Source organism: Sebastes umbrosus, chromosome 12, assembly GCF_015220745.1.
Source record: "Sebastes umbrosus isolate fSebUmb1 chromosome 12, fSebUmb1.pri, whole genome shotgun sequence".
NCBI classification, from domain to species: Eukaryota; Metazoa; Chordata; class Actinopteri; order Perciformes; family Sebastidae; genus Sebastes; species Sebastes umbrosus.
Genome location: NC_051280.1, coordinates 22,705,330 through 22,718,400, shown reverse-complemented (window position 1 = coordinate 22,718,400; position 13,071 = coordinate 22,705,330). Strand labels below are relative to the sequence as shown.

Here is a 13,071-nt window from a genome sequence, read left to right as displayed (position 1 = left end):
TATCTCAACCTACTGGTCAATATTTTAATGAATGTCATGATTCTGAGCATGTTCTTCTTTTATATCCAGACTTCATGGTAGTTTTAAATCAAGAAGACCTATTTTAAGACCACTTTTGTGCTTTTTTCCCTTTCTTTTAGTGTGTTATATAGTTTTGTGAGCATGTAAAAGGTCTGCAAAAGTCCAGGCCAAAGGGAGTTACTCTACCCCACAGAAACACTGCTGCTGAACAGCCTGAAACGCATGGCTTGAAGTCCCGCCTCTACCGTAACGTGGTGATGTCACCAAGTAACAGATTTGCGTAATACCTGCCTAGCGGCTAGTTTGGCACACCATCAAATAAAGCTAGTGAAACGGGGTTTATGCTCGCCGTAGTGAAGCCAGCGTGAGGTGCACACGCCAAAAAATTACGGTGCACCTCTGAATTTTTGTAACTACGCGCCCACACAGCGCGCTGCACCTTTCATTTCAACATGGACGCCTTTGAGGCGACCTCTACGGCTGTTCATTGAGAGACCATGGGGACAGTCACATGGCATTAAATACTTGGAAAGAAGTAGGCAACACACTGGGGAAAGAAGAGGCTTACTGCCGCAGGCTGTGAAAGAATATGAGAGATTGTTTTGTAAAAGCTAAAAAAAGGTCCCATTGAAAGAGTGGCGACCCGAGGGTTAATAATTACAGTACACAAATGCAATGTTTGGCGGTGCGTCTATGTTTACTAGTGTTGCCAGGCAGCCTGATTTCCTTTCCGGTAACACTCGTTGACTTCTTGCTTATCTGCAGAATATTTAGTTTGTACATCTCCTGGCGTTTCAGAGCACATTGCAACAAACGTTGAGCATAAACGCCTCTGTGCATGCTCGTATCACGCGCGCCATCTACGAAGGCCCGCACCACAGTGTCTCGCGTGAGTATAAACAAAGCTTTAGAGCGGAGTCCGAAGAGTTTGGTTCGGTTGACCAATCACAACAGAGCAGGCCAGCTGACCAATTAGGCAGGAGGTGAAGAGGTGCTGTTTTTGAAGTGTTTTTTTAACATTATAGCACGTAAACATGTTCTAGTAGAAACCCAAAATACAAGTATGCACATGAAAATAAGCATAATAGGTCGTCTTTAACAACTTTAAAGTGGAAATTGTTTGAGAGAATGCCTCTACCTCTTTTTGGCTGGAGCTCCTGTGATCCTCCAGTGAACGAGGCCTGCTGGGCAGGAGTTAATGTGCTCTGGTGCAGTGCTGAGTCAGAGTTTGTCCTGCAGCACAAGAATTAAAAAAACAATCACACAGTGCATTGTATAGTAAGATCTAAGACACAAATACTGTGTCTGTTGTAAAGCAAAGAAACTATAACTCAAATACAATGTACAGCACATAAAAACAATTCTTATATGAGTTCAAGCTTTAAACCAGTTAAAAACAAGAGCTGCAACGATTAGTCGACTAATCGATTAATCGATCGACAAAAAAATAACTGTTTTGATTACGTTAAAGTAATTTTTCATGCAAAAATGGCAGAAAATGACGTTTTAAGCCTCTCAAATATGGAGATTTCCTGCTTTTCTCTGTTTCATATCATGTTAAACTAAATATCTTTGGGTTTTGGATTGACAAAACAAGACATTTAAAGACATCACCTTGGACTTTGAGAAACTGAAATAGAGATTTTTCACTATTTTCTGACATTTTATAGACCAAATTAATCGATAAAATCGATTAATCTATAAAATATTCGTGAGTTGCAGCCCTAGTATTAACCAACATCAACCAATTATCAACACAATTTATTCATACTACCATATCACATGTGTTAACAAGGATTTAGAATAATCTGAATGTGATCCTGTATTTTATAATGTCTTATGATGAAAATCTAAATGCAGCATTTTGTCCCTGACGGTAATCTGTGAAACTAAATGTGTGATTATGTTTCCATCAATCAGTTAGGATTTTAAAAGTCTTGTGTTACGTTCCCAGTTTGTCTTGTATTGATCTGACCCTACATCTTCTATCATCGAGGGATATAATGCAAATCATGAAAGCAGTGTGGTACAAGTCAGAATTATGAGGGCTTTATTATGATCCTAATTAAAAGAGTAAACACTCAGTTATGCAGTCATGCAGGGACTGGGCTGTCTTACCTCCTCCAGCTGGTATCAGGTGGTGGTGACAGATATACTGAACCATATGGACAGCTGTCAATGTGAGAGCGCAGGTTAAGAAAATACAGCTGGAGACTGGAAGTCTTGGCACATTCAGTGCATTCAGTCCTGTGAAATCTTTCAACACGAGGAGATAAAATCAAGAAGCACAGTGATACCGGTAGTGGTGTCTCACACAAACCAGCAGCACGTGATGAAAGTGAGGGATAACGAAGAGTGAGCTTCACATCACGGCCTGTTTGTCACTCAGGGCTTAATCTGCTATACTGACTGGCTCATTGTGCGTGCTAAACACGATCATAATTTGGCTTTAATTAATTACAGGCTGAAGCCATTTACAAGCATGCCAAGAAAATGAGCAGCAGTAGAAACATCTGTAACATCCATGAGCTACATTTAAGTACGTGTGTCACCGCAGTAAAGAACTCCTATAAAACAACATATCGCTTCTAAAGTTTTATGATCTCTGATCTCTTGAATGAAGGCTGGGGTGTTACTGACAAAATCGAAATATTACATCCATATCAAGATTGTTCAAAGTAATGTGAGGACAGCTCATTATCAAGTAGCTAGATGTAATGTGACACAATACAATTACCATGTAATAAATCAGATTTTTGTCACTTGTATTTTGTTGTTCTGCATTGCATTATATTGAAAGGTGTTTACAGGGATGGACAAAATATTTCAATATAACAAGATTCTTTTAAGGGCACCATTCATTAATTCAGCAATAACAGGCAAATTCAACTACAATGCAGCATTTAAGACCAGGAAAACACAATTTCAATTACTATCAAAATATTATCGTAAATAAATCCCAGACAACACTGTACCTATTGGTGCCTTCAAATGGGGTCGTGTTTGTGAGTTTGTGAGTCCATACGAACGCTCCCCTCTTGTGGTATTCACAACCTCGTAAGTGGAAAGTTTCTAAAAGCTCAGAGTTCACGAGTTGTTGTGAGTTTGTTGACGTTGTCAGAAATGGCGTAGGCCTTGGAAGTTCATTTTTCGGTACATAATAAGTTAATATGTTGTAATTTTAGTCGTATATTGTTTTTCTATGTAATTTTATAACATGTCTGAGGAAAATGTTGATATTCCCAATGGCCTCATCTTTTTCCTCTGGCATGCCTTTGCATTTACTACATTATGTTACCCACTTGCTAGCTTACTAAATTGTTAGCCTCTGTGGCTTCTAGACGCTGATAGTAACGCTAATATTCCCGTTGCTTAGCAGCGGTGTTCTCACGACTTAACCACTTGAACGCCACGCATATCGTGTACACGACTTTCCATATTGTAAACACAAGCTCACGAGTTTCATTTGAAGGCACCAAACATCACAATTTGGATATTCATATTAATTGATTACCTAGCTCTACAGCACAGTGATGAGACACACGCCCACAGGTGTTTTCACTCATGTTGCCTGATTAGACCTCTTCTCGGGACTGCGTTGGTGTGTATACACTGAGTTTGATTCAAGCTAATGTTAAATTTATTTATTCTTACTAGTAGAATGATTAAAACACCTGTGTGGGTATAGATTAGACAGCGTTCTGCCTAAAGTTCTGTAACCAAAGTGTCTGCATAAAAAACATACGGTTTTAAAGGATATCTGGCGTCCATGTTTGTCATTGTTTGTTTGGTGGGGTGATGTGATGCGGCTCCGGTCCCGGTAGACTCGGTCCACCAGCCCGTGGTGTCGCGTCGATCTGTTCGCGTCCAGCCCTGAATTCTGACAAAATAAAGACAGAAGAAAATCAAATTAAAAGGGACAGTGTGTAGGATTTGGCGGCGATCTTCCGCATCCATTGGGCCCATGGAGCAGGCGCAGTGGCGTCCGCTCGATCACATGGCTAGGTCACAGCCGTCACGCTGTCGTCATGGCTTGCTAACTCCTCCTCCCAACCCTCACTCTCAGTCTGAGTCTCATTCACATGAACGGAGGAAGGGAAATAACTCTGGATTCGGCTATTAGTAGGTTTTACAACTTTTAGGACCTAATGATTTAAAAAAGGGCTATTAGAGTGTTCATACTGGGTAGTTTATTTACCTAAAAAAAAATTATCCGCTGAGTTACAGACGTCTCTTTCCCAATACAAGTCTATGGGAAAAAGTATTTTTGGGCCCGATGTCATTACGTGACGGATACGGAAGTTGTAGTACCGCCGTTTGGCCACTACGAAAATTGGGATCAACGACTCAGTTGGTTGCAATCTGCAACCTCCGCTCACTCCTCCCTTTCCAAGACTGCGGTAACGTGAGCTGCTGAGTGCAACACCGTGTCCTTACCATGATAACACTACCTAGGAGCAACGGATGTCAGACGGCGGCTGGCGTTACCACGGTTTTGCACTCTGTGGCTTACGTTACTGTGGCGTGTTGGAAAACTACGGTGACATTCAGGTAACATAAAACCATGTAAGTCTCTCTCTCTAGAGACAGTGTTTGGTTTCTGTGCTACTGTAGAAACATGGCACAACCTGCTCCCTATGTAGATATGAAGGGATCATTCTAAGCTAACGACAACACAGCGATTCTTAGTTTCAGGTGATTACACACTAATTAAAACATAGTTATGAATCTTATATTCCATTTCTGCTAATAGATCCCCTTGAATGCTACACACTGGACCTCTAACGGATCAAATTGTGATTCCAGTTCCAAGTCACCTTTTTGTGTGTGAGGGTTTCTCTAATCAGTTCGCTGTATTGGAAAATACTGAATATGAAATGCAAACACATCTAAATCCTTTCTAAAGCTTTGAAGTTTTTAATTTAAAAAGAAGTATTGCACTAGTTCATGTAGCCTAGCCCCAGTTACGCTGTCCTTGGCCCACAGAGAATAAACCTGTTCTGAGCTCTTCCATCAAATGAGATGCATGTAGAACGAGGATGAAAGGCAACGGAGCTCAGGGCAATAATGACTATAGGAAATTGGAAAATGCCTGTGAAACTAAGAATGAAGATCTGGGATGTGCCCATTTCATTGCGTTCACACACGAGTTTCTTAAATATTTTCTTGAGTAATAATTGCATGGGCCGTCATTCATCAGCTGATTCATGGAGGAACTGAGCCTTGATGGGGAAACAATAGTGCTGTTAACTCCCACCATCCTGTCTGTAGAAACATCCAGATAAGTACTTCCCCTACTTAAGTTTTGCTGGGTTGTCAATGGGATGGTCTCGGTCAGATCAACACCTCTGTCCATACAGAATCAGATTTCTTCTACACGAGTAAACGAAAAGGTCTTATCAAGTTACTAAATCCATGTCATTAAATTATACTTTGCCTCTTTCCACCCATGCATGTCATGACAACATATTGCATTTTTCCAAGGATGGCGATGGAAACATAAAGATATATAGGACAAAGGTTTTCTGCCCTGGTGCACTGCAGTGCTAGATGAGCACTCCTGCTGGGAGAAAAGTTTAAGAAATACCATTTCTTTGTGTTAGGCTTCAATCCCTCTGGCGCCTCGAGCGAGAGATTGTTTCCAGTGCATTTTGGGTGAAAAGCGAAAAAGAAAAATGGAGCAGCTTTTTTTCTATCATATATACAGACTGACACAGTTGACAGCATTGCCGTCACACAGAACAATAAAAACAGTGAAAAATAAAAGTTAATGTCGTTCCCAGCTCTGAAAATAACGCATGGAAGAAGGTGAGTATATTGATATTCAACTGGCTCACTTGTTCCTTAAAAATGAAATATTGATATCATGTTAATAATACATATGTGATAAAAAAAATCCAGTGGCTCTTAAATCATTTTATATATACAGTTATGTTTACAGACTCTCTCCACCTCCCTACTAGTGTTTTCAAAAATATCGAAGTATTGATTTGATACTGAATATTTGAAACGGTTTCAATATTCATTTTCCGCAGTATCATTACACGAGTAGCAGCTGCACTCTCTGCTCTCTCTTCTCTCTGACAGCAAGTTGAGACACACACACACACACTGCTATTTAACTTTTAATAAAAATCTGATATTTTATGTCCTCAGCGTTGTCTTTTTTTCCCGAAGGTATCGAAAACGGTATCAATATTTTTCAAGATATTGTATCGACGTTAGAAATTCCAGTATCGTGACAACACTACTCCCAACACTCGTATTTTGAGTGTAACTCATTCGCCAAAAAAAGAGACAAAATGCACAATAAACAAAGTTAAAGATGAATTTTACTGATCGCATTATTTCTTTTTATTTTCCTTCAATTTTTCTATAGAAATAGTGATTATATCTAATTCTTTTGCCTACGATAATCGTGTAGTGAAAATGTGATATCGTGACAGCCCTAATAACAAGGATATTTTTTCCAGATGAAATAAGATCTATTATTGTCATTACACACAACCTTCAAATCTTTCTTCTTTTCATTTTTTAGAATATTTATTATTATGTAATTTCAAAAAGCCCCCCCCCCCCCACACACACACACACATTTAGTCGTCATTATAACTTTATAATAATATTATTTTCCCTCACATACTTAATAAGAAAACATTTTGCTATCAGTTCCTTCTCTCTTTGAAAGTACAGAAAATAATTAAAAGCAAAAACATTTGACTTTCTATTAACTTCACTGTCATGTTGGTTCATTTAATGTGTCTTAGGCACAAACCTGTGGCTCTTTCCACAAAAAATATAGAAATATATATATTAGGGCTGACCCGAATGCTTCGAAGCTTCGACCGTTGCCATGGTAATCAACTTCCAAATCCATATTCGAATGCTTCATTTTTTGTTTTTTATATATATATATAAGTATGTAATAATAATGTATAAATTCCAAAATAGCCCATGAAATAAGGAATAATCCCACATTATTCATATTCAGCATTAATTAGTTATTCTCAGATGGATATCGCTGTTTGTTATGTGTAGAGGAGCATATGTGTACAGTAGTGCGGGAGCGGCACTGTCCTGAAACTTTGAATAGCTTTGAATATTTCTCACCGAAGCTTCGAAGCCCAAAAGCTGGTATTCAGGACAGCCCTGATATATATACCGGTATACTAGCTTTGGTGTAATATGGCACATTGTTGCTTTATCTCATAAATATCAATACCAGCATCATGCATGGCTGATATGTTGTCGCAGAGAGGAGAGTGTGGTCCACCATACAATAGTAAAACAGACACCGAATGTAGACTGTGGGTTGGTATGTTTACTCTGCTATCTGCCATTTATTCTAAACAAAGTGCTCTCGTTCTTTTCCATATGTAAACAGTAGGTATGTCACTTCCTGTGTAGCAGAGTATTTAACCAAGGAAACAAGGAACTCATTAACCAGCTGTTTAAAAAAGCAAATGTAAACATTTTTATAGGGCGGCCGACGGTTGTATAAATATTGCAGGATATTACTTAGCCACACAGAGACGGGGCCCAATGGATATTAATTTATATGAAACAGCTGTGGAAGATTACTGCAAAACAAATCCTGGTACAAGTTAAATATTCATTCGCCAACATCCAATGCAAATCTATTACTTATACTCTTCATCTACACAGTGTTCCAAAGATGCCAAATAATAAAGAAAACACAAATAATCCCTCACCTGAAAAGACATATCCATAGTGTTTCCAAGCTGATTGACGTTTGGCAAAGATCCTCCGTAGTACTGCACACGGTTCGGTCCCAGCTGCAAGTACTGAGTTTTCTGCAACTGTAACTGGAAGCAGAACAACACCAGTAAGACAAGAGGCCAAGTGAGAACTTTACAAAATTAATAATTATGGCAGTCGAGGAAAGTTCAGGCTCCAGCGACAGAAATACAATAAACTGGCTATAAACACACCACAGGCCTACAACTACAAGATGGAGTCAATAATATAATTAATAATGACAGCAAGACGGACATTTATATACATTTATCGTAATCCAACCTTAAAGGTCCCATATCGTGGTCATTTTCAGGTTCATACTTGTATTTTTTGTTTCTACTAGAACATGTTTACATGCTTTAATGTTACAAAAAAATTTTATTTTCCTCATACTGTCTGCCTGAAAATACCTGTATTTACCCTCTGTCTGAAACGCTCCGTTTTAGCACATTTCAACGGAATTGCGTTGCTAGGCAACAGTTTGGGTCCATGTTTACTTCCTGTCAGCTGATGTTATTCACATACACTGCAACAGGAAACTAACTGGGACACATTTAGAATGTTTACGTTTAAACCGTGTAATGTTCTAAATATTTGATATTTGTGACATCACAAATGGACAGAAATCCTAACGGCTTGTTTCAAACGCACAATTTCTGAATACGGGCTGTGTGTATTTCTATGTATATTGAGCGTTTTGATAGTTTAACAGTATTTATATAGCACTTAAACCTGTTTTATAATTTAAAAGACCTGAAAATCTCACTTTTTTCAATATGGGACCTTTAATTCCTTAAGTAAGTACGTATAAGTGTGTGTTCTACAGACGGCACCATGCTTCTTATTGATGTTTTCTTTATTAACCACCTGTTTGAAATCAACGCTAGATGTCTTCTAGCAAAGTTTGATGCGGGCTGCTGCATTTGCAGCTGTCATCACAGCAGTCTAATGTGAATTTGCTTAAAGCCTTACAACAGTGTTTATTTCAAAAACAACCTCCAGTTCCATTTCCCATCAGAGAACCCATAACCGGTCAATTAAATGTTCTCATGCAAGCCCACTGCTCACTGTTGGCAGGGCAGAAAATCTAATAATAACAATTACTACGCCTGCATCACTGGTGTCTTTTGATAAGCCTCCGACCTCAGAGTGCATTTCCCTTTAACCACATTCATACCTGCTCTGTTGACAGAGGATTACTTATTGTTACATTTCAGGATCGGGAATAGGACAATCCAAATCTTTTCAACCACAGCAAGTAGAGAGACATTGAGAGGCTGAAGGGGAGAGGGGGAAAGGATGAAACTCTAAACCAGAGGCCCACTTCACACAGGTCTAACTTTGGCTCAGACAAGAGCTTCCTACCATTTGTGATCAATGCATTCAGTGACAATAAAATCTACTCTGACTAACATGTCTACAGTGGTGGACAAAGAATTCCGATATTTTATTTGAGTAAAAGTAGCAATACCACAGTTTAAAAATACTCAAAGTAAAATTCCTGCATTCAAAAAGTTACTTAAGTAAAAGAATCAGCCTCAAAATACACTTAAAGAACTAAAAGTAAAAGTACTCATTATGCAGAATAATGACATTATTGGATTATAATGACTGATGCATTTATGTGTTCATCACTTTAATGTTTCAGCTGGTAAAGATGGAGCTCATTTTAATTACTTTATATACTGCTGGGTAGCTTAAACCTGCAGTAGGCAGAATATTTTTGGCATCATTGGGCAAAAAATCCATAATAACCTTTCAGCATATTGTAATTCAAGTGTTCTGAGAGAAAACTAGACTTCTGCACCTCCTCATGGCTCTGTTTTCAGGCTTTAAAAAAATCTAGCCCAGACAGGAGACTTTGGCCAATCACAGGTCATTTCAGAGAGAGCGTTCCTATTGGCTGTGCTCCGGCTGGTGGGCGGTGCTTGATATTTCCTCAACTGATCTCAACATGGCTGCCGGGTCACAAACTTTCTAATTTTACAGCTAAACAGTACACTACAAGATGTTTCTGAAAACATTTGAGGTGAGAAATAGAATAAACAGTAACAGAATATTGATTCATAATTGATCAGCGCTGCCTAGTTTGACCGTTTGATCGGAGTTAGCGAGTGATTGACAGCTGCTCAGAGACGGCAGGCTCCAGCTCGGCTCTGATTGGTTGTTTTCCTCCGGAGGACACAGAGGAGCATGTTTTATTTCATATTACCTGTCTCGTACACTACTGTCAGGATATAGCGACCGTTTTACAAAAATAACTTTCAAATTTACTCCAATTCTACCCACTGCAACTTTAACATAATACATCCTAATTTATTATTTTGTATTAATAATAAGAATCTTCAAAGTAACTAGCAACTAAAGTTATCAAATAAATGTAGAGTACAATATTTTCCTCTGAGATAGTAGTGGAGTAGAAGTTTAAGTAGCATGAAATGGAAATACTTAAGTAGTACAAGTACCTCAAAATTGTACTTAAGTAGGCCTACAGGTAACTTAGTAACTTTCCACCATGGCATGTCTAGACATGTATCCTGAAATATACATATGTATAACAACATGGCAATTCTGACACAACTGAGTCATCAATTAGTTTGTAGAAAATTAAACAAATAAATTACAATTTTGCCATTTTATAAGTTGTGGTAGTCGTTTATCAGGAATGAATCCACACAGGTGCTTAAAGGTCCCATATTGTAAAAAGTAAGATTTCCATGTCTTTTATATTATAAAGCAGGTTTAAGTGCTTTATAAATACTGTGAAAGTATCGAAGCGCTCAATATACGGAGAAATACACACAGCCCGTTTTCAGAAATTATTTGTTTGAAACAAGCCGTTTCAGGATTTCTGTCCATTTGTGATGTCACAAATATACAATATTTAGACCATTACACGGTTTTAAACCTAAACATTCTAAATGTGTCCCAGTTTATTCCTGGTTGAAGTATATGTGACTAACATCAGCTGACAGGAAGTACACATGGACCCATACTGTTGCCAGACAACGCAATTCTGTAGGAATTCCGGTGAAATGCACTAAAACGGAGCGTTTCAGACAGAAAGGTAAATACAGGCATATTCAAGCAGACAGTAGGAGGAAAATAAAGTTTTTTTGAACATCACAGCATGTAAACAAGTTCTAGTAGAAAAACAAAATACAAGTATAAACCTGATAATGAGCATAATATGGGACCTTTAAGCTTCATAAACAGGACATTTTCACTTGACAAGCACAGGTGTTATAATAACATTAACAAGCTTGCATGCACAACACTAGAACCCTGAAACCAAAGCAGTTAAATGGAATTCAGCCATCATTAATTGTATTATTTACACCTGTGCTTTTCCTATACTGTGACATGTCATAATGTCATAAAGATCTACAGCAAGAGTTGTTTATTATTATTATTATTATTATTATTTTGAGCCTGTTGGTGGGAGTAAATTTCCGGTTTTAAAACATCGAAAAAATGTTAAAGGTCCCATATCATGCTCATTTTCAGGTTCATACTTGTATTTTGTGTTTCTACTAGAATATGTTTACATGCTGTAATGTTCAAAAAAGCCTTTACTTTCCTCATACTGTCAGCCTGAATATGCCTGTATTTACGCTCTGTCTGAAACGCTCCGTTTTAGCGCATTTCTACGGAATTGCGACGAAATTAGAACAGAATTGCGTTGCTAGGCAAGAGCTTGGGTCCATGTGTACTTCCTGTCAGCTGATGACATTCACATACACTGCAACCAGGAATAAACTGTTTAAATCTGTGTAAAGGGTCTAAATATTGTATATTCGTGACATCACAAATGGGCAGAAATCCTGACAGCATGTTTCAAATGTAGAGTTTCTGAATGCGGGCTGTGTGTATTTCCCTGTGGATTGAGCGTTTCGATACTTTCACAGTATTCATATAGGACTTAAGCCTGCTTTATAATAAAACAACATGAAAATCGCACTTTTTTATAATATGGGGCCTTTAAAAAAATTATATAATCAGCTCGATATAATAAGATGACAACAGGGATGCATTCTGACATTTTTATGCACATTCTTCTACTATATATTGACAGTTTAATGAAGCATATAACACTGCAGTAGCTGCATGTGTAGTTGCAGGCTGTCTACCCATCATCATCTGAATGAAGCCCTGCCTCCCAGAGGATTTATTTTGAAGGCCCGTGCTGAATGTGGCTTAAATTTCCAACATAATCTGCTGCTAGCCTTCATCATGTTTGGTGTGAATGTCTATCATGTTGCAGCAGTGCACACACACACACACAAACACACACACACACACACAGGCCTGCAGAAGACCTGTCAGACAAGTTTACTAAGCCACGGTTACTACACACACACACCTCACCATGCATCAGTAACATACATTCCCCTTATTATGTAACATCATAAAAACATGTGTATATTTCTGTTATAGTGGGTAACATCGTTTTGCACGAGACAGAGGAGAAAAAGCTGCAGTTGGATGTGAAATATACGCATGCACGCCCCTTTGCTTTCCACTTGCGTGGGACAAGAAATGTAATAACTTTTTCGGACGAGGCTCCCTTTCATTCATATGTTACGTTACAGGACTGTGATCTCCTGCCAGCTCTGTTGGTGGTCAGTCGTGGTGAGATAATAATAAAAGGCTGCAGCTGGCAGGCAGGAAGCGTCGTTTGTTATTGTTTACCTATGCTGGCCAGGCTGCGTGCGGCTCTCCGACCTACTAATGCATATTATCTGACAGCTCGCTGAGGAAACAAACGAAGAAGAAGAAGAAGAAAGCAGGTGTTGTTACCCTCGCTGCTCTGGTAATGCTGAGGTCCTTCATCACTTCTTCAAACGCAGCCGTCTCCTCCGCCTGCTTCTGGTTGTGCAAAGCGATTTTCTCGCTGAATTTCCGCGGATTGTTCGAAGTCGCCATGTTTCGCTCTTCTGCTCCGTTTTTTTCCTTCAATGGTCAGTCAGTGTTCGTCAAGACACGCGCAGTGAGGACACACCGCATCCGGTGTGAGAGGGGGGTGCAGTAAAAACAAAACGAGGAAGTGCAATTTTAAAAGTTGTGTTAATTAGGTTTATGACAGGGGTCAGCAAGCTTTTCTATCACAAGAGACATTTTAGGCAAAAAACAATAAAAATAAATCTGTCTGGAGCCGCAAAACATTTGAGCATTGTGATGAAGGTAACAGTTTATAGTCTAAGTATACAAGTCTAATGCAGTGATGGCCAAAAAGCAAATGTACTACGGAGTATTAGGGCCACATTGAGGGAAAAAAGAGTAGAGATTTAC

The 13,071-nt window shown here is 38.8% G+C and overlaps 1 protein-coding gene across 6 annotated transcripts in view; it reads right to left on the bottom strand.

Annotated features, from left to right (window-relative positions):
- Positions 1 to 12,807, bottom strand: part of crtc1a (CREB regulated transcription coactivator 1a) — a 29,016-nt gene extending 16,209 nt beyond the window's left edge. For 3 of the 6 annotated variants that reach the window (XM_037786655.1, XM_037786656.1, XM_037786660.1), the window contains exons 1-5: positions 12,580 to 12,806; positions 7,734 to 7,847; positions 3,782 to 3,901; positions 2,140 to 2,201; positions 1,160 to 1,254 (exon numbers count right to left, since the gene is read on the bottom strand). In XM_037786655.1, coding sequence (XP_037642583.1) covers positions 1,160 to 1,254; positions 2,140 to 2,201; positions 3,782 to 3,901; positions 7,734 to 7,847; positions 12,580 to 12,705 — 517 coding nt within the window. In that variant the 5' untranslated portion in view covers positions 12,706 to 12,806. Of the gene's footprint in view, positions 1 to 1,159; positions 1,255 to 2,139; positions 2,202 to 3,781; positions 3,902 to 7,733; positions 7,848 to 12,579 lie in introns of all 6 variants that reach the window. The other 3 variants (XM_037786658.1, XM_037786659.1, XM_037786657.1) reach the window with 2 other exon arrangements.
- Between the last annotated feature and the right edge of the window lie 264 nt (positions 12,808 to 13,071).